Here is a 26,042-nt window from a genome sequence, read left to right as displayed (position 1 = left end):
CTGGCAGGCCAAATATTTACCTCCTCCCACTACACCCCTTGGGCCAAATTTGACAAGTGGGTGTGAGTCAGTCAACTGACATGTTCTCTTTTCCTTGCAGTTTGAAATAATACCACATGGGCAAAGACACAGCACTTCTCTGGTGCCAGACATCACCTGATTGTGCTGCAAGCACTCAGCAGTCACAGTGGTGCTTGCAAACCTGACTTTACATAACATCAAGTTTGGGGTGTGTGTGTGGCTTGAGCCAAAATGGTCTCACAGGCCATATGGGTTGACCTGACAGACCAGATTAAGCTCATGGGCTGGAAGTTTCCCATTGCTGACAGAAGTGAATGGGTATGTACTTTCGCATCCAGATGAATGTGAGGGATAGGAAGGGGAAGCAGGCTATGCAGTGATCCGAAAGGACACAGGCTCTTGCTAGGCTGTGACTTAGCACCAGAATGTAGGGGCTCAGTTGCTTTGTCTGTGTTCGTTCATTCATTCACTTACTGACTCACTACTTTACTCCCCTTCTTCATGATGCCATTTGCATTGCACAGTTTTCTTTCTGGTGACAGGGGCTTTCACACAAGTGTTTCCAGTGCTGGATTTAGGGCGGTGTGGGTGGTTCCTCTATGCAGGGCACAGAGCCGAGGGAGTGCAAAATTGAGAAGATCCATTTGGAGACACCAGATTTTGGCCTTTCACAGGGCACCTTATTATGAAAGATTACCAAAGTCTGCCCCTGCTGCTTCGCACAGCAGCTCATCCTAGCCCATTTTCTTCATGATTGCATGAGGAGGTACACAAGCTGGATTGTGCAGCACACACCCAGCTAATTGAATTGCCCTATGACTTAACATGAAGTCGTGGCATATCCCTCAATGATATTTTGAATTGTCAAAAGCTACTTTATGTTTCTTCTGGTGTTAAAAACAAGCCGCACTTTAAATGTTGTCATAGTATGTATGCAAAACAAGTGATAACAAAGATTGACGTATGTGTGTGCTAAACAATAAAATAAAAAAATTCCTTCCAGTAGCACCTTAGAGACTGAGTAAGTTTGCCATTGGTATGAGCTTTTGTATCTGAAGAAGTGTGCATGCACACGAAAGCTCATACCAATGACAAACTTACTTGGTCTCTAAGGTGCTACCTAGAAGGAACTTTTTTATTTTGTTTTGACTATGGCAGACCAACACGGCTACCTACCTGTAACTAAACAATAAAGTCAACCTGCCTTGGCCAGGACTTTGTGTTAAATCTTGGAGTACAAACGTGTAACTTTTAATGAGCTTTTCCAAGTTGAGGTTAAGTGTTGTGCATGCATGTTAATATAGCCGAATCCCACACCAACCTTTGATGCTTGTTCTGATGGCAACTTTCCCCCACCCTTAGTCTCCCAGTCTGAAATGCTGCACAAATAAAGAGACAAACGGGGTCAGTGCACATTTTGAAGATTTTTACTAATTCATTTTGATTTATAGTCCACCCTTTCCAAAGAGTATGGGGTCTAAGTGAAAATACATTCATAACAAAACTCCCAGTTACACTGATTAAACCCCCCACCTGGCCCTGGCCCTTGCTGCTCACAGCCAAAATGGATTTAAAAAATCAGGGTTACAGCACTAACAGAAAGCATGTTGGCTTGGGCTACAATGAGCTGTCAGAGGACGGGAACACCAGAGCCAAGGGGCAGACCCAGATAATTTATTTCTATGTACACTTTGTGTTTACATAAGCTAAAAGAGAGCATTCTCTCCATAGGCAAATGTAGGGGTGGAAATGATCTCTTGGCTAGGGTAGGCCCAGGGCTGTTTAGAGGTCATTGCCACCACTTAGAACTGAGCTTGAAAAGCAAAAGGCAACCAACATGCTGTATTTCCCGTTCTAGATCAGAGCCAGGAAGTCTCAGTAGATAGGTCAAAAGTCACCAACATGACATTTATGCTTTCTAACTTTCTAAATTGGTGTGTCTGCGAACTGCCTGCCTCAAACAGAGGAGATGTGGACATGGAATATTCCATTTGAGCAGTGAATATTGGAGCAGGTGCCTTTTTAATAATCTAATATACACACAACTATCCAGAGAGGAGATTTCTGGGTTTTATATAATCTCCAGACTCCCTTGCTCAAGTTCAAGTGCACATACAACATATTAACCTTGGGGTGTTTGCTAATTGATGAGCAGCTGATTTGCATCTGCCTGCGCCCAGTGAGGGTGGGGGTGAGTGACAACAGCAATGGTTCCTTTTAGAGTCCAAACTGCCTGCTTGATACCAAATACCACACTTGTTGATGTGCCAGTGAAAAATCTAATATAAATACATTGTGTGTGTTTATGTTTTAATAAAAGTTTTCTAACATGACGTGTTCATTTGCTCGTAGGATGGATGTTTTAAAATATGTCCTCTATATTTAGATTTAGATTTGAGTTATCCATATTTCGTTTTGTTTGCTATGAAAGCCAAATAACCCCCCCTCCCAAAAAAGTGTGTGTGAATGGCCTATTTCTTCTTCTTTTCCCTCCTCCATGGTGAGAAATATTTGCTTGCCATTGGAAGAGCAATAGCAAATGCTTTTCTGGTCTATGTTCTGATTTCCAGCATGAAGATTACTCGCCCCAGAAACCGGTCATTGTTCCTATTGTTGATGATGCCCTTGCCGTTCAGTTGGCACTGAACATTTATAGCTTTGTTCCGTGCCACGTCCGAAAATTGAATGCCCACCAATGGTTGTGTATAATTTACCTGGAAAAAAATACAAGCAGGTAAGTGAAATAAGAATGTCCAGTGATGGCTCAGAATAGCTCAGTGGGGAATGATTGGGCTAAAAACAGGGTGCAAGTCAGCTGAAGTACTCTGTGGCTTGAATCCAATATATATGTCACCAGAGCCAGATGCTAGTACAGTCGTACCTTGGTTTTCGAACAGCTTAGTTCTCGAACGTTTTGGCTCCCGAATGCAGCAAACGCAGAAAATCGCTTCCGCGCCTGCGATGGAGGTGGAGTTGCGTGTGTCACGACCCAATCATGAGCTCAGCCCCTGAGCAATTGGAGGGGTTCCTGCCCGCATCGTTAGAGGGCCGACCAACCCGGTCAGCCAGGGTGTGTGTCCTGCTTCCTTTAAGTAGGTGAAGGGCGGGAACCCGCCCTCTGCATTGGTTCTCCTTATATTTTTGGAAGCCGGATGTCCGACAGGGCTTCCGCAGCTTCCTATCGTTCGACTTCCAAGGTATACACATAGTGGAATCTAATGCACTCAATTTGTTAGCACAAGGATTTGCCCTTGTGGAATAGACTGAAGCGGATCTGGGGGTGGAGTGGGGTGTGTAGGGGGTGGGGAGAAGGAAGAAAGTTCCATTGTGTAAAGTATACATCCTTACACTAAAGGAATGAGTGGATTAGATACTTCTCTGCGTATACTTGCACAGCCTGTCCCAATGTTAGACAGAGGGAGGCATATGGCTCAGACGACAGATGCTAGAGAATGGCAAAGAGCAGTAAGGTGTTGGAGGACAGAGGTGTAGGTGTCACCTGGCGTGCCCTACACCCTCCCTAAGATACCCTGCTTTACAATAAGCCCACAACTTACGTGGGGATTACATTCCGGGAACTGCACCTAATGCAAAAATTGCATATTTGGTTTGAGGGTGGGTGTTGGAGTTTGGAGTTTGGATTTGATATCCCGCTTTATCACTACCCGAAGGAGTCTCAAAGCGGCTAACATTCTCCTTTCCCTTCCTCCCCCACAACAAACACTCTGTGAGGTGAGTGGGGCTGAGAGACTTCAGAGAAGTGTGACTAGCCCAAGGTCACCCAGCAGCTGCATGTGGAGGAGCGGAGACCCAAACCCGGTTCCCCAGATTACGAGTCTACCACTCTTAACCACTACACAACACTGCCTCTCTGGGTGTGATTACCAAAGTCAGTTTTTCCCAGAATGCTGCCCCCTTTCTAAGTTTTTAATATATATTTACCATGCACACAAGTCACAGAGACTTTGGCACATCCTCTCAACTACAATGTGTCACAATGGTGTCAGTTTACACATTCAGCTGCAGGGCATTAGGACCTTGCCTAGACTTACAATAGAATGCGTCTGTAAACTCTGCCATTTCAAAATACAGGTGGGTATACCACTGTTGAATGTTTTCCCCACATTAAATAAAGAATACCTGTCCCCTGTCCCGCACCCCCAAATGGTCTCAGGCACATCAGGAAGAAGCTGTGCTAGACTCCCATTAAGTGGAAACATCAAAAAAAATGAGACCCACCACCCACTGCATTCTGAAGTGGTGCAGTCCATTCTGCTATCTCAGAACTCTTAATTACCCACTGCCTACTTTGGACCTCTTTCTCCTCTTCTGTTTAAAAACTGCTCTTATTATTCTCTGCTACCCAGCAAACTGCTAAAGCCAGGCAAGTGAAAGGCATGCTTGCCCAACAGCTGCATTTCTACTTACATGTGTGTGCTTGCCATAGTAAGGGAAGTACATGGGATCAAATGTTGACGATGGGTAGAAATCCACTGTCTTGATATCCGCCGCATCACCTTTCTGCATTAACAAAAATAGGGGCATGAGTAAGATACACACAGTATGGATTCATGGTACTGATGCCAGCCCTGCAGTAAGCAATACAACCAGGTGGAAAAGGACTCACCTGTACACCGCAGCTCACAGTCACTGGATTCCCATAACCAGGCTTATAACCTACAATCTACAACAAAAGACAGTATTTAAAATTATATTTGAATTAAAAACAAAAAGGTAGCCTATGATTAAGATGAAGCCCTATTTTGCTATATGGTTCCAGCAGGTCTGCAAAGCACAGGAGGATACACAGCTGTAATACATTGCCTTGGTTTGCACATAAAGTATTCCATGGTTTGTTTGGCAAACCATGAGTTGTCTCCCAGACAAAAAAACAAAGGATGGGCCTTATCTCTAACATGTTGTATGTTTTCCAGTTGTGTTCGCCTCATCCCTTTATAGTTTAGTGACCATCTGGAACTGTGTGGGCAAACAAATGTGGGTTAAGGAAGGTGCAGGGTTTACCCAAAATGCCAAGCCATAGTTATAACAAACCATGGTATCAGATTGTGGTTTGTTAGAAAACAAACCATAACTAAGCTGCTAGGTAGGGTTTACCCGTAACACTAAGTCATGGTTTAGCATTATATGCAAACCAGTTCAAGAAGTATTTTTGGCTATTGAGCGGTCAATACAACACAGGAACCTGAGAATCCTAGTGTGCATTCAGTGAAGTAACAACCTTGGTATAACACCCAATATAACACATTTTAGTCAGCTGGTGATTTGATTTTAAAAAATCTGTTCATCACAAACGTGCGACTAAAAAGATTTCTTCCTTTTTAAATTCCCTGCAACAAATTGTGATGTAGATTCATGACTTGGGGCTTCCCCAACCCCCCAACCACAACACCAATTTTGAGAACAGCCTAATGCTCCGCTCCAAAGTGCATTTACTGGGAAGCAAATCCAATGGTTTCAGTAAAATATCCAGAACAGGCAAGCTTATGAAAGCAACATTAGTCACCACTATGTGTCAGGATCACACAATGTACATTCATTTAAATCAATGTAATAAAACAGGAGCCCAGCAAAGAGTAATGTTCCTTCTCTTCACTTCTTACCAAAAATTAGAAGCATTTTAAATGAAATATGTTGCACCTCTCACACAAATTTACTGTGCTACGATTCAAAGCAAATAAGCAGATATGAGACAACAGTTGTTTTTAATCACTAAGAGGGGGGGGGAACCAATAGTGTTGTTAGTTAACTCCAACTCCCATCAGCCCTAATCAGCATGGCCAATGGTCAGGAATGATGGAAGCTGTAGTCCAGAATCATCTAGATAGCCACAGGATCCTCATCCCTACACTAAGAGGATGAGGCACTAACACAGCCATGAACTATGAGAGTTAAATGAAACCTACATAGTACGAAACATGCATATTCTAGGAGGCAGCTGTCATCTTGATCTGCAGACTTCCCAAGGGTGCACCAAAATTGGCCACCACTGCAAACAGCATGCCAGTTCAAAAGACTTATTTTTCTGACCAGCAAGGAAATTCTTGTGTTTCTTCATTAACCACATGTATGTAAGCATACACCTCTCCCATTCCAGGATACATAAAAAGAAATAAAAAGGAAGCCAGGGAACATACTCTATTCATCTTCAGCAAGATGCAAGGTTGACCTGTTGAATAGCCAAACGATGGATCATCTATCCCAGAACAAGCATTTAATTCGGATCGCTTGAATTGGCAAGCTTTTTTCAGGCCACTTTCTTCATCGTCTTGGATGAAATAACTGCCTTCATTGCATTTAATGTTCTTCCGTTCTTGAACTTTGTCATCATAATCTAAAGGTAATAATACAGAGAATGTTAATATTCTGTATGTCTTTCACCACAACATCTTCTCTTGCTACAGGAGGTGGAAAGGTCCAAAGGGCTCCACATTCACTTGGTTATCCTTCCAAGGAGTGGCGGACTTTGGGATTTCAAAATTCAGCAGCACCCTGTGCAATGCCAAAATTCAGCACCCCCTGCTCCTCGCCTTCCGTCCTACATTGTTGTTGCAGTATCCCCCGTGGGGCCCTATAGGCTTGCCGCCTATGGTTGGGTGAACCAGTCATGCTCTCCTAAATCTGCCTCTGCTTCCAAGGGCCACATGCCAGTGGTAGGATACATAAGATTCCTACAGGTTGGCTGAATCACATGACTTGAACGTCATTACTAACTGATTCTTCTTCCCAGTTTGACTTCATCAGATTGGCTAATTTATCCTCTTCTTCCTCCTTTCCCCTCTTTTTCTATTTTCTCCTCTCTCTCTATCCCCACTTCTCTTTCCCCCTCAACCCCATATTGTCTGCCACAAAAATGTCTCAAACTGACTGTAACTGACCTGTATGAAGGATTCTTACAATTTGAAAACAGAGACACTGAATGTACTTTTATTACTTATGGAAAAATCTTTTAATAAAAAACATTTTAAAAAATGGCTAATTTATATGGAGCCAAAGTGGGGCAGGGTGTGAATAATATATATATATATATATTTATAAAACAGAAAGCCCACCTTGTAAGAACACATGCAGGTTATCCACATAATCCTGCCACGTATTGGAGTCAATGGGTCTGAACACAATGTTCATTGAGCTGCTAACGTGTGGTCTAATCATAACTCCTGCAACAGAAAAAGCCAGAAAATGGAAGCGTGAATCCAAAATGGAGCTTTTTAAAAATTGAACAGAGGTTGGCAAGAAGTTCCCTGATGGGCTTTCTCTGCCCTTTGATGCCCCTTCTCTATAGCACCGCTTCCTATAGTTGTGGTGGTTCCTCCCTCTTTCCTCCTCCCTTTGCTCTCTCAACTGAACCCACCATCCAGAGCAAGACAGCGGGTGGTGCTGCTCCTTCTTCCATAGCTGTTCATTGCTCAAGCACCAGAGGAAGCAAGGGGCTAACAATAGGCAGCAAGGACCTGCACCCCCCCACCCCCCGCCTTGGCCATTTGGGCAGCAGGTTGCAGTGGATATACTATAGCTCCTCATCTCAAAAGAAGGCAAGAAGTGGCCTGCTGGATCAGGGCAAAGGCCCCTCTGTGCCAGCATCCTGTTCTCACAGTGGCCACCCAGATGCCCCTGGGAAACCCACAAAACCAGACCTGAGAGCACCACACTCTTCCCAACCATGTTTCCCAGGAACTGGTATTCAGAGGCACAACCCCATACAGAACAGCAGTGGAGGGTCAGAGGACAACTGTGAAATGGCCCCCCAGCCCACCCCAGGAGGCAGGCCCTCAGAAACTATCCAAGGATGCTGATCTGTAACACTAGCCCCAAACCAAATGCTAGGCTTTCTGTTGGTACTGAGAGAATAAGGCCTCCAAACAACTCTATGTTGCAATCCCCAGCGGGGTTTCTTCCCAGAAACAGGGATTGGTCTCCTAGATACTTCCAGAACAGTTAACACACTAACACCCCCAGGATTCTTTGGGGGAAGCCCATGACTGTCAAAGTGGTATGATACAGCTTTTAATGCAAAGTGCAGAACATCTCACCTTTCTTCTGGTATAGAACCCAATGTGTTGTACGTGTGGTCCCTAGGTAGTTACCCCCCATCCAGGCATTGGCCAGCCCCAGATCTGCTTGGCTTCAGCAAGGTGGTGGTCTCATGTGCCTGGGATATACATGGTGCATCACCACCACCAACAACATGCGTACGGTTGATAGAAATCCCATGAGCCTAGCAAGCTGTGCTCAGAGGCAACTGAGCTACAGTGATCTGAGTTCAGGTACATCATTTACCTGGTGGAGCAACTCTCTCCCTGTGCTTCGGTGTATAGGGGCTCAGAGTCATTAACATCATATACATGCAAAATGCAAACATCCCAGCCAGGAACAAGTACAAAACGAAGTAAAATAAGAGGATCAGGCCTGCAAGACAAGAGAAGACAAAACGCTGTTGACTTCCAAGGGAGGTAAGAAGTATCCTGTATGAAAAAGCAGCAGTAATTATGCTGGTCCCACAAACACAGAGTAGGGGGCACTAAGGCTTTCTATCCAGGCATACAGAAAAGGATGCTGGACTTGATCGGCTGCCCCCCTGGTACTTTGTAAAGGTGCTGTAGCTCAATAGTTGAGCATCTGCTTTGCATGGAGAAGGTCCCAGGTTCTCTAGACAGGGTTGGGAGAAATCTCTGTTTGAAACCCTGAAGAGCCATTGCCAGTCAGTGCAGGCCATAGGAGCCAACTCCGGGGGGCCGTGGGTGCTTGGGCATCCACAATAATATAATTGTGGGGGCTGGGCACCCACAAAGTCAATCAGCAAAGCTGGAGAGCCAACCTCTGTGGCGCTGCCTCTGAGAGAGAAGCAGTTCAGCTCCATCTTCCACAGCCAGCCGGTGAGTCACCTTTTGCAGAGAGGGGGCTTGGACGTGGAGGCAGAGTCTGCCCCCGAGTCCAAGCCCTTCCCTGTGGAAAAGGGTGTCTCACTGACTGTGGAGAGGAGGAGGAGGAGCCCGGCCCCTTCTCTTCTAAGTGCAGGCGTATGACATCACACGTCCATGTTACAGCAGTAGGCACCCACAACCCTGAGGGTGAGATGACACCCCTGGCACTGCAGACAATACTGAGGTGGATGGACCAATGGTCCGAGGTACAAGGCAGCTCCCTCTGCCCCTATTTGCTCCTGCATTCAGATGCAGATAGTGTGGTTGAGGAGGGTATTTATTTTATTGGGTGATAGATCGATGGATATAGATATATGTTTAAGGTAATGAGGGTGCTGCCTTTCCTGTTTCCAGAGCTACTGTAGTGTGTAGTGGTTAGAGTATTGGACCAGGACCTTGGAGACCTAGGTTCAAATCCCCACTCAACCATAAAGCTCCCTAGGTGCCTGAGGCTGTTTCAATTTCTTGACCTAACCTCCCTCCCTCGCAGGGTTGTTGTGGGTGGGAGAAGGAGAAACATAAAATGAAATATATGGGTTAAACCACAGAGTCTAGGGCTTGCTGATCAGAAGGTTGGCGGTTCGAATTCCTGCAATGGGGTGAGCTCCCGTTGCTCGGTCCCAGCTCCTGCCCACCTAGCAGTTCGAAAGCACATCAAAGTGCAAGTAGATAAATAGGGACCGCTCCGGCGGGAAGGTAAACGGCGTTTCCGTGCGCTGCTCTGGTTCGCCAGAAGTAGCTTTGTCATGCTGGCCACATGACCCGGAAGCTGTCTGCGGACAAACGCCGGCTCCCTCGGCCTATAGAGCGAGATGAGCGCCGCAACCCCAGAGTCGGACACGACTGGACCTGATGGTCAGGGGCCCCTTTACCTTACCTTTATCTTATTTTTTTAATTTTTTTTTAAAAAAAGCCTTTATTGTATATTAAAATTCCAAAAGAAAGATACACAAAGAAAAATACAAATAACAAATAACAAATATACACTTTACAACAATTCAAAAATTATGACATTGTTCAATAAGTTTCCAAAACTAGGTATTCCAGACCTTGGATATAATAAGAATCGAAAAAGGGAAAAGGAAAGAGAAAAGAAAGGGGGGGAAAGGGGAAGAAGGAAGACAAACAAAGAAGATCTCTAAGGTAAGTCAGTAAGGGGAGGGAGATAAGGGGAAAGGGGTGGGATAGGGTAGGAGGAGGGAGGAAAAAGGAAAGAGGTAAGTAAGCAATAAAGGGGGTTAAAAGGGACAGTTATGGTAAACAGAATAAAATTTCGACTTCCCAACACTTATAATCGGTTTCATTTCATAATTAAGTTCTGCTAGGCTTCTCCTTATCTTGTAACATAAACTACTTTTCTCACCTTTCCATTTCTTTATTTCTTATCATCTCGTGCTTTTTAATCTAGACATATCACCAACTTTGTGCTTATCTTTTGTTTATAGACCTTACCTTTATCTTAATGTTTCCCCACTAGGCATCGAAGTAGGTTGGTAATTGAGAGGTGATAATAATAATGATTGTAATTCTAAACTATCATTGCTATTAATTTGGATCAGGTAGTACTCAAAGCACATTTGCTTAGCAAACCTAAGCCATGTGGAAGAAAATAATTTGGGGGGCATGGTATGAAATGCTCTTCCCTGATGTTACGGGGGGGGGGGTTGCTAGGTACTTAAAGGACTCTATGCGCAGTCCCTTGCCACAAATTTGCATACAGGTGTAAAGTACCTCTGGGCAAATTAAAATGGTAGTAACAGGGATCTTACTGCCCCTATGCCTTCCTTGCCACATGTCAGCAAATTTCTTAAAAATAAGTTCTTTAAAACATAGGAAAGTGCCTTATACTGAGTCAGACAACTGCATCCATTGTTGGCTAAGATCAAGTGTAGTGTGTAGCTCAGTACTGTCTGCACTGACTGGAAGCAGCTCACTAAGGTTTCAATCAGGGTTTTCTCCTAGTATTACCTGGAGTTGCTGGGTATTGAACCTGGGACCTTCTGCATGCAAAGCTGATGCTCCGCAACTGAGCTACAACCCTTCCTCAAAAGGAGAAAGGGTCAGGAGACCAGGGGCCCAGCCTCAAAGACTGAAGTGTTGAGCCCCCCCCCCTAAAAATAGACATGTGGTTACAGCACAGAAATGCCTGTTTGCCTTTGGGCTCTGTCCTGACCAGAGACCTAAGATGATGGACAGATTATCTCAAGAGAGTAAATCCCAGGGGCTTTAGAAATAATAATGATACTGAAGCAAACTTCTAACCCAACCTATTTCTGTGTGTTTATTTCCCAGGAAAAGCCCAAGTCCAGTTTCAGGACAATCTCTGAGAATGCAGATGTGCCCTTTCACCTCCACGTTCCTGAGGCTTTTATGCTGAGAGGAACAGACTGGGGCGGGCGGAGAGGAGAGCAAACTTAATTTGGGCCTTTTAGTGGCTTTGGTGAGGGGCCAGCAAGGGTGGGGAGGGTGAGAAACCCTTCCTGGAGCATAGAAAAGCATTGATGCAATAGGCAACAGGAACTGTGATTGTTCTTTCATTTATTTTAAAACATTTTTAATAATTTACGAGGACAAGCTAATTGGTGCTAATTCTGGCATTCCCTCGGATCTGGAACCTGCACCCAAATTCTCATTCTCTCTCTCTCTCTCTCTCATTCACCTATTTGCCTTGAAAGTGTAGCAGTCTGGCTAGAGTGTCAGAATGAACCCTGGGAGTCCTGGTTTTGAATCACTTCACACACATCACTGGGTGGCCATTGGATTATTCTCTACTGCTTGTGCTAATCTACCTCAGAGGATCATGGGTTTTTGTTTTTTGCAATGTTGGGGGGAATGTTCATTGCCCTGCATGCCTTGGGCAGGGGGAACAGAAAATAAATGTCATACAGATGTCATAAATTCCAACACCCACTACCGGCAGCGGTGGTGGATTGAGGGCAGTGCAACCAGTTCCACCGCAAAGGGCGCAGGAGCCAAAGGGTTAACTTTCTGCCTCCTCCCCAAAGCCTAGTTCATGGGTAGGCAATCTACTCCCGGTCACCTTCTAAATCTGGCCCAAGGATGGTCTGGGAATCAGCATGTTTTTACATGAGTAGAATGTGTGCTTTTTATTTAAAATGCATCTCTGGGTTATTTGTGGGGCCTGCCTGGTGTTTTTACATATGTAGAATGTGTCCTTTCATTTAAAATGCATCTCTGGGTTATTTGTGGGGCATAGGAATTCATTCATTATTTTTTTTCAAAATATAGTCCGGCCCCCCACAAGGTCTGAGGGACATTGGACCGGCCCCCTGCTGAAAAAGTTTGCTGACCCCTGACCTAGTTAGTGCTTACCTAGCTTTTGGAAGGAGGCTTGAGGGCTCTAGGACCCTGCTAACGCCTCATGCCTCCTTCCCAAAGTCCGGTGCCTTGCTTAGCCAGCATTGGGAAGGCACCCCAAGGGTGTGGGTGTCAAATTTTAGCCTGGCAAATAAAATCATAGCATTGAGGGGCTAGAATGGACCCTGAGGATCATCTAATTCAGTGTTCCCCAAACTTGAGTCTCCAGCTGTTTTTGGACTACAGTTCCGATCAACCCTGACCACAGGTCCTGCTAGCTACAGATGATGGGAGTTGTAGTTTAAAAAAAACAGCTGGAGAAACTCAAGTTTGGAAAACGCTGATCTAGTCCAGCCGCCTGCAATGCAGGAACATGCAGCTGTCCCATATGGGGATTGAACTTGCAACTTTGGTGCTATCACCACCACACTCTAGCCAATCGAGCTCTTCACTACCTGGCTACAAGTTCTGCCCCTTCCAGCAGCCTGGGAATCCACCCATGTGGGTACTAGAATCAGTAGAGGCTGGTTCATTAGGGCAAGTGGAGCACTGCCCCACAAGTCATGGCTTGGCCTCAGCTAGCCCCCACATGTCTGCCTAAAACCAGTCCAGGAAGCAGCATTGTCTGCTTGCTTCCTCTTCCTTAGTCTTAGCGTTCCTCCTTGTAAAAGGAGGAGGATGGGGACAAAATAAGAATGATTGAGCTCTGGCTGTCATTGGTTCTGGCTCCACCTTCTGTTGGCCTCCCTGTCTTCTTCTCCACTCAGTTCCAGTGGGCACCAGCCATTGCTGATCACAATCTTCTATTCAACATGGTAATCATCACTAATATAATTCCTTTAAGAAGCAGGAACACTCCCAATTTTGTAAAATAACTAGTGCTGGCCCAAAATTTATTGCCATCCAAAGCAAAGCACCAAATGGATGTCCACCTTGCCTCTTTCCAGACATAAAAGAATTTTTCCTGAGTTGATCTACATAGGATTGTGCAAAAAGTAGTGGGGAAGACTGTGACATTATATATAAGAGCCCGGTGTCTAACCAGATGATCATTGGAAGCCTGCAAGCAAAACTTGAAGGCAACAGCATTGTGCCCACCTGTGATTCCCAGCAACTGGTACCCAAAGGCATATTGGCTCTGTTAGTGGAAGTACAACACCAGATCCTCCAAGTGTCCCTATTTTCCAGGGATATCTCTGATTTAGAGAAGCCATCCCAGTTTCTGATTTGATCCCGGAATGTCCCGCTTTTCCTTAAGACATCCCTATTTTCATTGGAGAAATGTTGGAGGGTATGGAGTTATCCGACCCCCTGAGCCATCTGCAGGCAATCCTGTATAGGAAAGTTTTGTTTAATGTTTTGTTATGTTTTCATATGTGTTGGAAGCTGCCCAGAATGGCTGGGGCAACTCAGTCAGATAGGTGGGGTATAAATAGTAAAATTATCATTATGGAATGGGATGTCCCTATTTTCATTGGATAAATGTTGGAGGGTATAAGAACACCAGAAATCGTGGCTCATACATTTAGCACTACCACATGCAGTTATAGGTCTTTTTTGCCTTTGGGGGCAGAATAAATAAATAGCCACCCTAAAGTTTTCAGGGTCACCATCCTTGCTATATAACTTCAAAGCCCTTCTCATATCGCCCTTAAACCCCGACACATCCCTGCCATGACCTTCCCGGATTCAACGCCACATCAGCCTCAGACATCGAAAGATCTCATGCTTCTTCACAACAAGACTCTGCCCTGCCTCTTTCACTGCCCATTATGGCTTGGAACAGCCTCCCAAAACGGCCTTTGCAATTCCATTTCCCTTCATACCACCTTCATTTCTTTATCCCCCATCTTTGGCACCAGTCCATGATTCCCAACAGTAGCCAAGCCTAAGTGGGTGGAAATGATACCATCAACGCAAGGCTTTCCTGCATTTATTCCTCTGTCCACATCCTGCTACAGTTGCCTCCAGTTTCGGATGGGGTGGGAGGGAATGTTGGACTTACCCCAGCTGTGAGCTGTTCTGCCCATGAACTTCCTTGTCTCAGGATTCCAAAGGAAGATTTTCACCGCCCTGGCCCTACTGCCCCAGGTTTTCTTCGCCATTTCTTTCTTTCCCTCCTCCTCTTCCTCATTGCCGTGTTGCTGAGCTGCATCTTCATTCTTATTTTCCTGGAATGATGACAAAGCAAACCCCAGACACACCCCATGTGAGCAGTGTTTTTGTTGTCTTTCTTTCCATTCCCCCACCCTCCCCACTTAAGGAGGATATTCCATTAGCCAAAAATAAATGCCAGTGAGTTCACTAGCTGTAGTTTTTCCATTTTCTCATCATTGCTCCTTACGTTACAGAAAGGCCAGAGAAGTACCTAGGGGCTGTCGAAACCAGCCCTTGTCAAGGGTGCAAGCCCAGGGCAAGCTGTACAAAAATCACCTATTGAACGATGGGGTGTAGGACTTTTATGTGTGTGGTGCTGTGCCATTGCTGTTGCAGCAATTTCAAATGTGGGGGAAGCTTCCTATCTTTCTTGCACTGTGGCACAAAGACATCCATTTTTTCTGCCCTTCTACTCCACCTTGCCCTCACTCTGGATGCTTTGAGGCTTTGAGCACTTGGGGCATGTAAAATGTAGTAATAGCTCATTTCTATTGCAGTAAAGTGTAGTTTTCAGGGGGCAGGGGGTAATATAGCTCCTTGCCAAGGGCACAAGGGACTCTATGTATGCCTCTGAGAAAGGCAGTTTATTTACTTCTCTCTCTCTCTCTCTCTCTCTCTCTCTCTCTCTCTCTCTCTCTCTCTCTCTCTCTCTCTCTCTCCCTCAGAGAGTATGGTTTGGAATAAATGGTTTGTCCTTATTTTTGCTATCCTTTGGGGAAGGTCCATAGCTCTGACGGCACCAGGTAGGGATGGAGGAGAATTTTGATTCAGTACACATGTAAAGCTAAATCTTTCCTGTTTACACATTATGTGAATCAAAACACAACCATCTTTTCACACTTACGGTAAGCTTTGCAATGACAGCACTCTCCAAGTAAGCAATGTTTACAAAAATGCACATTTAAGGAGAAAACATGCATAAAATTAAATATATTGTTAAAAATAACATTTAAAAGTGCTTTATATATGGTGAGATTGCTTGCAAAAATATGTCAAAACTGCATATAAAAATGTGTTTATAGAAAAAATTGCACTAAAAGGCTGGTGAATTTTCATGTTTTTTAAAAAAATATATATGAAAAATTGCTGCAAAATGTGGTGAACTGAATTTAAGACTGGCAAAATAAGAAACTGAGAACAAAAATTGATCGTTCCTTCCACCCACATCTCCTGGTGGAGTTGGGAAAGACCCTTGTGTGAAACTATTATGGATAGCTGCTGTTGATCACTGTAGATCAGGTGGCCATGCTTGCTGGGGCTGATAGGAGACAGGAGTTGTAGTCCAGCAGCATGTGGAGAACCAGAGGTTCCCCATACTTCTTGGAGAAAATACTGAGCTAGACAAACCAATGTTCCAATTCGGTACAAGGCTGCTTCCTATATGTCTATTTGTTCCTTCTAATTCCAATCTTCATGCTGTGAGTGCCATTCCTTATTTTGCCAAAGCAGCACCAAAGCACACAAAAGAGAAATAGCACAAGGCTCTGGGAAACCTCAATATCTGCAAAAATTGCAAACGTTTTTAGGGGAAAACCTACAGGAAGAAACCCCAACACCCAGTCCCTCCTACAAAGACCAGGCGTGCCCACAGAATGCTGACTCTCTTGACACACTGTTGATGAAAACATGGAAAAACCAGTGTAGGGGTGAATGGGAAGGCTGGAATCCGGAACAGCAGCATTTTGTTGCAGACAAAAACATTTTGTCTTGTTCTTACTTGGCATGTTGTTCCCTATGTGATATTTCCAGCAGCACCTCCTCAACCTGAACCCCCACACACCTCATTTTTGTATGTGTGGTGCTTCCTTTTTATTCCTAACCCCCTGTATTTCTAAGATGATCAGAAGAGGAAGATGTCAAAGCAAGAATTGTCATCAAGGTGTGCCTGAAGCAATAGAAAGCTACAGCAGAGGTAATTTTAAATAGCATCAGAATCAAGTTTCTTCACCCCCTCTAACTGGATCTCCTACTGCCTGGAAAACCTGGAGACATGATCGATGTTTGTCTTTTCAGATGTATTATAGCTCCATGTTGTACTAGATGCCCTTCGAGGCCCTCTCCAAGCTCTCCGATTGTATGACCAAAAAAGTTCAAAGTCCATCTTATATTCAGCCTTCTTTTCATGAAGTCCACCATTCAACAATCCACCCAGAGTTTTTACAGGTTACTTCTGAACATTGAACTTTCCATCAGTCAATCACTTCAGACCTGATGATGGAGCAACTTGGCTAGGACAATTTGATCCATCTATCCAAGGCTGACCCGGGGAAAAGCCTTTCCTGTCACTTACATAATGGGTTCACATAGGGCAGCCTGTCCATCAATGGATCATTAGTGCAAGAGTCGCAAAAAATTAATGCAGGAAATTAAAAGCACAATCTGCCCCCCCCTGAAAGCACTTCCATGAGTTTCAGTGAGAGAATTAAACACCAGATTAATAGTACGATCTTAGGCATGCCAATGGAGAAGTCTCATTGAGCTAACTAATTAGGCTTATTGCCAAGGAACTGTGCATAAAATTGCTGCATTAATCTCTCTCATTTGAATCAATGGGTCTTAACTATGCTTTTGCAAGATTTTCCTTCCCATATAAATGAAAACCGGTCTCATAAAAATGCCCAAAAATTGACCCATGTCTTCTGTAGATTTCCTTCTGGGCTAGCAAAGCGTGGAAAGTCAAATTCTCACCATTCCCTTGCTGACGAAGGATCAACTCAAAGCAAAATCACTCCACAGCTAAGGAAAAGATTTTTAAAAACTGCTTAAAAGTTAAATCTGTTCCCCCTTGTGTGGGTGTGTGAAATCTTATTTCACAAGTGCAGTGGGCATATGATTCAAAGAACCTTCAGACCGGTTCCCCACACGTATGTCCCTCTAGTGACGAGTTCAGTGTGTGAATGAGCTGCCATTGACAGAAAGCCCACGTTCCCTTGCATGAGCTCCAAAGCATGAGCTCCAATGACCATGCTCAGCACTCCTGCAACTCATTGAAACGATGAGTCTCCAAGAGGTGAGCCATCAAGCATTATAATGCATGTGAGAACCAGCCTTTGGCACAGTGGTGGGGGAGATGTGCCCCCCCAGGTGTTTCTGGACTACAGTTCCCATCAACTATCATCGACCATGTTGGCTAAAGCTGTTGGGAGTTGGAGTCCAATAGCATCTGGAGGACAACACCTTCCCCACACCAGCTCTAGAACTATCAAGTATCCCGTACAACAGCTGTCTTTCTGACCGACCGCCATTGATCAAGTCAACCACTTGAGCAAGCAAAAGACAAGTGCCTATCCGAGTTCCTGACTGCTAGTGTGGAAGCAAGACAAGTCAGAGCCTGCAGGGGGAAGCACAAAAACCCTACAGTAACTAGCCAATATGACCTTGGGAAGAGGAATTCCCTTCCTGTCTAAATATGGCAACTGGCAAAAGCCATCTGCAAAGGGTCAGAGGTTTCTTTTGGCATCAGAAGTTATTATTTTGCCTGTTTGGGTGATCTTAGAGTTCCACATCACCACAATCATTATAACTTCACAACCAGAGATATAGGAAGTTAGGCAGCATTAAGTCCCCCATCCCATAACATGTTCTCAAAATGGCTCTGAGCTAGTTTAGGTATCACCTCTGCTATGTCAACCCTGTCTCCAAAAAACACATCACTCCTTCCTTTAGTTGCATCCCAAGTGGAATGGATAACATATTTTAAAGCTCTTAACCCAATGTGTAGTCTCCATCACAGCAGCCGGCGTACCCTGGATGGAAGAGTGCCACCATAAGTGGGGCAAGGTGCTGTTGTACTGTTACTGCTAAGCTGCTCTCAGTCAAGTACCCTGGAACCCCATGTACCCGGGGCCAGCCCAAGGCATTGTGATGCCTGAGATGATGGACAAGATGGTGCACCCTCCTAATTCCATGTACAGAAGCCAGTTGGCCTAGCATTTAGTCTACGTGAAGGAGCATCTCCACCCCTATCGTTCTGCCCGGACACTGAGGTCCAGCACCAAGGGCCTTCTGGCGGTTCCCTCACTGCAAGAACCAGGCAGAGGGCCTTCTCGGTAGTGGCGCCCTCCCTGTGGAATGCCCTCCCATCAGTTGTCAAAGAGATAAACAACTGCCTGACATTTAGAAGACATCTGAAGTCAGGCAGCCCTGTTTAGGGAAGCTTTTAATGTTTAACAGACTATTGTATTTTAATATTTTGTTAGAAGACGCCCAGAGTGGCTGGGGAAAGCCAGCCAGATGGGTGGGGTATAAATAAATCATCATCATCATCATCATCATCATCATCTCACTTCAACACTGGCAACTGAACAGTGTCCTCCACCACCTCTGAGGGCAGCACAGCTCTGTTATCCAGCACCTCACCACCACTTCCTATGTGCTACCTGAGGCAACCGTCTCACTCTACCTAACTGTAGAGCTGGTCCTGAATGTACCATTCTGAGCTGCTGTTTTGGTTCTAACAAAAGCACTCAGATGGAGCATTTTTTCATGAGCTTGGTTCTTTTTCATCTGTGACTGACAAGTTAATTATTTGCATCAATGAGCCAATTCATGCATGCAGACCTTTCTTCTTATTATTATTTGACTAACTCCCAATTATCTGGATAGCCTTTTCCTCCTGACATCTTGGGGAGGGGGGAGGGAATCTAGCTTTGTTTGATGCATGGCCATACTTTCCCCCTTTCTTCCTCCAACACTTAGGAGGAGAGTGTGGACGAACCTTGGGTTCAATTCTGCTCACAGATGGAACCTCTGGAAATCTATTCCTCATTACTCTAAAGGGTTGCTTACTTACTGGCATTTGGTGATAGTTGAGTGGGTGGTCCTTGGCACCTCCAGAGGTGGCGTTCACTTCCATGTTTTTTTGTTTTAAAAAATGGGAAAAAGGAAAAAAAATGAGATGGTTAGTATGTCAGGAAGTCAACTCCTGTTCCAATGATGCAGGTCACGTCTCTTCACTGAACCCTCTCCATGGAATTATCCATCAATCCCATCGCACAAGCCGATTCAGTGGTTTAAAAAAAGAAAAGAAAAATCAAGCAGGAGCAGGGGCTTTCCCACTACCACCAGTTGACGAGTGTTGCTTTTCAACACTGCAGAGAAGAAGGAGCATGTAAGCAGAAGACCAGCAACCCGATTGCTCTCATCAGGCAACTGAGATCATGCAGCAGGATTCCCTACAAGAATTCAGGCCCTCGTCCACCAGAAGTCATTCACGTGTAAAAAGCAGCCTATCGCATGAAAAATCCTAGAGAGGGGGAAAGACCAATAATCTTGCCCGGAAGGAAATCTTTCTGCCTTGGGAGGCTGAGGATCACCTGTTTATAGAGCGTTATAAAATAACCAGATCTTAACAGACAGAAATGTACGTGCCAATATGTCCCTGTCAGTCACGGGGAGGCCCCTTGTCTGAATGCTTCCAAAATTGCTTTCGCGGTCTCACGTCGCTATATTTATCACTTTGCCTTCAGACAGGCCAGAGGTGGGTTTGTGCAGTGTCGGTTTCCCAACCACCCATAATTCCAGGAACCATCTGAAGATCCCTGGAGAAGAGCCAGTGTGGAGAGGGAATTTGGAGGGGCACTCTCAGGTTAGAAGTGGACATATCCCATTATCCACATGCCTGCCACAACAAGCAAAGGCATCACCATCATATGTGTTTGTTTGTTTGTTTGTCGCTTTTTGAAGAAAGCTCTCTGTTCAAAGAGACTTACAAAAATAAAACACTGAAAACAAGTGTAAAAGCAAGCATGAAAACAACCTAAAATGCTTATCTATATCTACACACACACACATATATATATAAGAGAGAGAGAGAGAGAGAGAGAGAGAGAGAGAGAGAGAGAGAGAGAGAGAGAGAGAGAGAGAGATCCAATTCAACCCTACCCCACTGAAAGACAACCAGAAATCTAAGGTCCAAAGTCCTAAGTGCATACACATGTTTCTTGCCTGGCATGTAAAAGCAGATAGTGATGGTGCCAGGCATGGCTCCCAGGGGAGAGAATTACCCAAGCAGGGAGCCACTACTGAGAAGGTCAGTCTGGTGATATTAATGACTTACTCTCCAAGTGTCTCAATTTTCCAGAGATAGTCCCGGAATTATGAAAGCCAGCCCGGTTTCTGATTTGATCCTGGAATGTTCCTATTTCCCCGCAAGTGCTGCCGCCACCAAGCTCGGGGAGAGGATGAACCGGCGCTTGTCCCGAGCGTCAGTGGCTGCAGCAGCTGTGAGGCAGCACCCCATTGCCTCTCCATGGTCTCTGCTGCCGGCCTCCTCCCTTGGGCAGCTCATAGCAACCGCTGGAAAGCAGGTGAGGAGGAGGAGAGGCTAGTGCCCCCGAAGACCAGCCCCACGGGACACATTGGCCCTGAGGCGCAGAGCTGGGGAAAATAGGGACATTCTAGGATCAAATCAGAAGCTGGGATAGATTTCGTAATTCTGAGCCTGTCCCTGGAAAATAGGGACAGAGGTGGCAAAATAAATGGACTTACAGTGGTACCTCGGTTTATGAACACAATTGGTTCTGGAAGTCTGTTCATAAACTGAAGCGTTCATAAACTGAAGTGAACTTCCCCATTGAAAGTAATGGAAAGTGGATTAATCCGTTCCAGACGGGTCCGCGGAGTACTCAACCTGAAGCGTACTTAACCCGAAGCATGGGTGTAATTGGTTCCGGAAGTCTGTTCATAAACTGAAGCGTTCATAAACTGAAGCGAACTTTCCCATTGAAAGTAATGGAAAGTGAATTAATCCATTCCAGATGGGTTTCCGGACTTTCGTAAACCAAAAATTTGTAAACCGAGGTGTTCATAAACTGAGGTTCCACTGTATTCTGCTAACTTTCCAATGACACCAACTTCCCACTATGTTCTCCTCCCTTGCCCTTCCTAAAAATACCAAGCCACACACTTTTCACCGCCCCCTAGCCCCCCCTCCCAAGAGTAGTAAAAACAAGAAAGTCCTCTCAAATAGGGACGTTCTGTGACACACAATATCCTGTCGCAATTAAAGGCTCAGATGAATTACAGCCTCAATGAAGCATGTTTTCCTGCATTGCTCCAATAAGCAGCACACACACACCAACTCCTTTGCAATGCTTTCCAAAATGTTTGCTATTTTGGTTTGAGGCTGCTGTCCGCATTAGCTGGTCGTGTTACAGTAGTTGATGGCCCAGGTTTCATTTCAGTATCTTGTTTGACTCCCTTCTGCCCCCTTCTGTCCTGAGGCAGTGGATCTTCTGCAGCAATGTGCCACTGTTATCTCTTTCAGTGACAGACACATCCAAACATGGGCACAACCCAAAAAAGACAGGTTATAAACTGGCAGCGGCTGTTTTCAATAGAGACATTCATTGCAAAGAAACTTTGTCAACATGTGGTAATCTTCTGCTTTCTGAAATGATGGGGATCCTGTGGCCCTCCAGGTGTTGTTTGACTCCGAATCACATCAACCCAAGCCAGCATGTCCACTGCAACTCTGGGACTCCCTCAGATTTGCCACCCCTGTTGTCCCCTGCAGATTTTACAGGACTGCAGCAGCACCCAACATCCCTGGTCAGCATGTTCAGTAGCCAGGGATTATGGGATTTGTGGTTTAAGAGAATTTGGAGGTGGCCACATTGTCTACCCCTGGTTTAATCTTAATGTGGCTTCCCCACTATTTTTATTGCACTGATGTTATTTTAACTTTTCTTTTTGCTGTTTATATTTTGTTGTTTTCTTTGCCTTGCTTTTTTCATTTTGCACTTTCCTACTTCTTTGTCATAATAATAATTTTTAATGACTATAGACTTCAGCTACAGTTCTATATACACACTTAACTGAGAGTAACCCCCCCAAAAAACTCCAATGGGACTTAGTTCTGAGTAGATGCGTACACGACTGAGCAGCTAGGCTTGTCCCACAAACTGTGATGGTTTGACTCGGTGGTTCCAAATTTTGTTTCAGTTTTGTTTGACATTTGCCTTCCCCACTCTTAATTTAGACTTCTGTTGTATTTTTAAATAAGTATTCCTTGGGTTTGCCCCCCCCCAGCCGCATTTTCACGTTCTCAGGTAAGTGTGCATAGGTTTTAAGTCTTAAGGAAATCCTTCACTCTTCCTACAGAATTAACAGGAGAAAACTGCTTTAATTTGGAAGAAATAGATTTTACTTTAAGCGGGGTACGCTGGCAATCTCAGTATTAATGCAAAAATTAACCCAGTTATGGTTGCAATCCTAATCCCACATATTTCAGTGCAATGAATGAAACCCCAATGAATTCAATAAAATTTACTTTTGAGCAGACATAGTTAGGGTTGTATGATATCACCACCTTGTCCCACTCATTTTTTCTTGATCACAAGAACCAAGGATTTTTAAAGCTGCTGGCTGAACTCCAGAAAGAACAACATTTCAGTAAATATGTGGGCTGGTTTTTGTTTTGGCATCAAAATAGATGTGCCCGTCACTAAATGAGGCACAGCATTACATGCCGAATTCTTTTGAGCTGTGGATCAACAGTAGATCTGGTTGAGAATGCAAAGTTGTAATTATCAGAATGCCTCTGATCACGTGCCAAGTGCATTTTCCCTCCATTACAGAGTAACTGCAGCTAACCTCCATGCTTCTGGGATTAGAAAGTAGAATGCCTAGGTGGGCTTGAACTTGCAAATGTTGCTCTTTTTAGAAATTAATCACCAAGAACAAAAAAAGGACATTGGCTATGCCTTGGTAACTAATTCACATTTAGTACACTTGCATGTTTAAAATCCAAAGCTAAACTTTTTTTTTAAAAAAAAGGTTAATGTATGTTAATTTAAAAGATGCCAAAGAATGATTTATTGCAAATCTGAAACTGTTTAAGATTCTTGGAACGCAAAAAGATAAGTACTGCAACCAATTACCCCATATAGAAGCACTTGGAGATTATTTTTAAAAAATCATTGTGTTTTTCCTCAGAATGACCCCATAAATCCAGATCTTCTCTTTTCACTGGCCCACAAAGTTTCAAAAGAATAATTACTGTAAAATCAAGTAATAGAAAAGTACCTCATATGTCATCTAGGCTAGACCAACCAGGAAATCTTATACCACTGAGGCATTCCTGATAATGATTTATTACTACTAGTACTGCCAATATTATTATCATCACTGCCAAGAAAATTAACAGTTTTGGGTGGTTGTTGTTTCATAATATCTAGGATAGCAATATTTAATTGGCTCAACCGATAGACAAATCAACCAACAATTTAGTAAATTAATCAAGGGAAAATTTTTAATCATTAGGGCCAAGAGCTGAGAACACACTTGTGTTTTTCTAAGGTTATTTTGACCACGTTACTCTAACAGTAAACTACTAATATGAAAAGTGGCATTTCCTTGTTGCAAGGATTGGTAATTTTTGTGCATTAAGTTTTAAGTTCTCTTACACTTCCTTCAGTCCAAGGGCCATCATGACCCACTATATCTTATGGCTGCAATATGTTTTAATGGTTTTAATGGTTTTTAATAACTGATTTTTAGTTTGCTGCAACTCGCCCTGGAACAAACATTTGGGGTGAGGGATCTCCATTTAGCTGCCAGCTTGAGGGGGGGCATTATCTGGCTGCACACGCGCCTCGGGCAAAGGTTTTTAAGTCGCATGGAACCCGGAAAGACATCCGACCCGATTTGTATAGGGTCAGGCTGCCAAGCGCCGCAAAAGTTCTTGAATCGGTTAAAAACACACACCGCATGATTTCTCGAGCTCTCCTATTGATTTCTGGGTGTTTGCGCCTTTCATTCATTCTTTCTTTTTTAAAAAAGGAAATGATCCACCCAGCTTGGAATCTTGCGCATCGAATAACGCAGCATGAAAAATATACGGGACGACAGGTAGCAAACCCGCCTGAAACCCAACCGTGGCAAAACAGGAAGGTTCCCCCTGCCTGTATTTATAGCGAGCTGGTCTGGTTGGTTTGCCTCTCCAGTTTGCGCAAGCGCCACAGACCGGCTCTGGTGGTTGGAGGGAGCCGCTGCTCTTGCCCGGAGCATGAACCTCGAACAGCGCAAGAGGATGCGCCGCGGCCGGTAGCTGCCGCCGGACACCTTGCATTGAGGGCCCGCCACTATGCGCCAGGCCTTGACTCAGCCGCGCCCCAGCGCGATCCCCCTCTCCGATTCTGTGGGTGAGGCGCCTCTTCGCCGAGGGGAAAGGAAAGGAGGGTGTGGATTTGGGGAAGGGGCGCCCATAGCAAGTGGGCAGGAGCGCGCGCGGGAACGGGGTGTAACTGGGTGTCGCCTTTTGCGCAACACTCTGGGTCTTTTTCTTTTGCAAAAACCGGAGTCGGGGGTGGGTATTGGGTCGTTTGGGGAAGTCCTGATTGCCTGGACATGCAGCACGCACCCCAGGCCCGCTCCTTTCCCTCAACCTGCAGCCCCAGCGCTCGCATTGCAGCTCAAGGCCAGAAATAATTTTTTTAAGCTTGCAACGGGAGTGGAGGAGGCCCCGGGTGAAAGGCGAGCCTTGCTGTTTTCCACATGCCTGAGCAGAGAAGCTTGGGACCGTTTCTATTTAAAATCGCCACTGCTTGTTTGTTTTAAAAAAGGGAGGGGGTTGTGGGGAGGAGGCTTAGGTTATTACTGTTTGGAGACCCTTGGTTTGTATCACTTGGCTTCCTTTGGTTTGGAAGCCATGGGGCTGTTTCCCCCCACTGATTGAGTTGCCTTGTGTTATTAGAGGATTTAATTTGCCCTATTGGTGAGTAGGCTGAATGTGTGGTCACCGGGCTGCTACTCCATCCATTCATTCATTGGAGCAAGGCCTGCAACTCAGTGGGAGAGCATCTGCTTTGCATGCAGAAGGTCCTAGGGTCAAACCCCAAGGCAGTGCTGCAAAACACTCCTACCTGGAGGGCTGCTGCCAGCCAGTGTAGACCAGCCTTCCTCAGCTCCTGTTAGGTGGGCTTCATGTAAAATAAGGTGGGGGAGAGCCTTAACTCAGTAAAGCATGTGCTTTCCACACAAAAGCGCCTCAATTCAGCCAGGCATTTCCTTGTAGGTCTGGGAGATACTCCTGCCTGGATAACTGCTGCAGTCAGTGTAGACCAGGCATCCCCAAACTTCGGCCCTCCAGATGTTTTGGACTACAATTCCCATCATCCCTGACCACTGGTCCTGATAGCTAGGGATCATGGGAGTTGTAGGCCAAAACATCTGGAGGGCCGCAGTTTGGGGATGCCTGGTGTAGACCAACCTTTCCTGGTTGATGCTGGCGGGAGCTGTAGTCCAACGGTCTAGAGGGGAGCAGGTTGGGAAAGGCAGTAGTGACCTACATGAAGCAGTGGTCTGAATCTCGTAGGTAGCTTCCTATGTCCTTGTTATTTATTTCAAATGCCCATCATCCCTGACCGTTGGTCCTGCTGGCTGGTGCTAAGAGGAGTTGGAGCCCAGGAACATCTTGAGGGCCACAATTTCCCCATCCCGGTTACATAGGATTTTGCTAAGAGATAATTTCTGCATCATTGATATAAGATGCAGAGATAATACGATATATCACAAGCTTTTGAATATAGAAGCCTCACTGCTGGGCAGAACTTGACAATTCCTTAAATCAGGGAGGCAGATTTCCTCGGGACAGATTGAGTG

At 45.0% G+C, this 26,042-nt stretch overlaps 3 protein-coding genes across 6 annotated transcripts in view; 2 read left to right on the top strand and 1 right to left on the bottom strand.

Annotated features, from left to right (window-relative positions):
- The window catches only part of LAMP2 (lysosome associated membrane protein 2), a 29,248-nt gene extending 26,894 nt beyond the window's left edge, over positions 1-2,354 (top strand). The window contains exon 10 of the transcript XR_015948647.1: positions 101-2,354. The gene's annotated coding sequence lies outside the window, so the exon portion shown is untranslated. The remainder of the gene's footprint in view (positions 1-100) is intronic.
- ATP1B4 (ATPase Na+/K+ transporting family member beta 4) lies at positions 1,427-19,881 on the bottom strand. 2 transcript variants are annotated; one of them, XM_088664493.1, is made up of 9 exons: positions 19,754-19,881; positions 19,231-19,286; positions 14,287-14,452; positions 8,320-8,448; positions 7,092-7,199; positions 6,177-6,373; positions 4,649-4,705; positions 4,450-4,542; positions 1,427-2,735 (listed from the first exon to the last, which is right to left on the bottom strand). In XM_088664493.1, the coding sequence occupies exons 2-9, from the start codon at positions 19,234-19,236 to the stop codon at positions 2,574-2,576; spliced, it is 918 nt and encodes a 305-aa protein (XP_088520619.1). In that variant the 5' UTR covers positions 19,237-19,286; positions 19,754-19,881; the 3' UTR covers positions 1,427-2,573. The 2 variants fall into 2 exon arrangements, with proteins under 2 accessions (XP_088520619.1, XP_034969675.1); XM_035113784.3 differs by lacking the exon at positions 19,754-19,881 and having other exon boundaries at positions 19,231-19,744.
- Positions 19,882-24,390: 4,509 nt separating this feature from the next.
- Positions 24,391-26,042, top strand: part of TMEM255A (transmembrane protein 255A) — a 30,035-nt gene continuing 28,383 nt past the window's right edge. The window contains exon 1 of one of the 3 annotated variants that reach the window (XM_088664495.1): positions 24,391-24,579. In XM_088664495.1, coding sequence (XP_088520621.1) covers positions 24,526-24,579 — 54 coding nt within the window. In that variant the 5' untranslated portion in view covers positions 24,391-24,525. Of the gene's footprint in view, positions 24,584-26,042 lie in introns of all 3 variants that reach the window. The other 2 variants (XM_035113785.3, XM_088664494.1) reach the window with 2 other exon arrangements.

This window comes from Zootoca vivipara, chromosome Z2 (assembly GCF_965207765.1).
Source record: "Zootoca vivipara chromosome Z2, rZooViv2.hap1.1, whole genome shotgun sequence".
Taxonomy (NCBI): Eukaryota; Metazoa; Chordata; class Lepidosauria; order Squamata; family Lacertidae; genus Zootoca; species Zootoca vivipara.
The sequence above is the reverse complement of the archived record's forward strand: the minus strand, read 5'-3'. Positions and strand labels throughout refer to the sequence as shown.

Bases quoted from the DNA above. Each gene is read 5' to 3' on its own strand.
- ATP1B4 (XM_035113784.3), bottom strand. From the start codon at position 19,293: ATGGAAGTGAACGCCACCTCTGGAGGTGCCAAGGACCACCCACTCAAC. The intron at 14,453-19,230 runs GTAAGTAAGCAA...TCATCATTCCAG, and splicing joins TCAACTATCACCAAATGCCA to GAAAATAAGAATGAAGATGC. The intron at 4,543-4,648 runs GTGAGTCCTTTT...TTGTTAATGCAG, and splicing joins CTGTGAGCTGCGGTGTACAG to AAAGGTGATGCGGCGGATAT.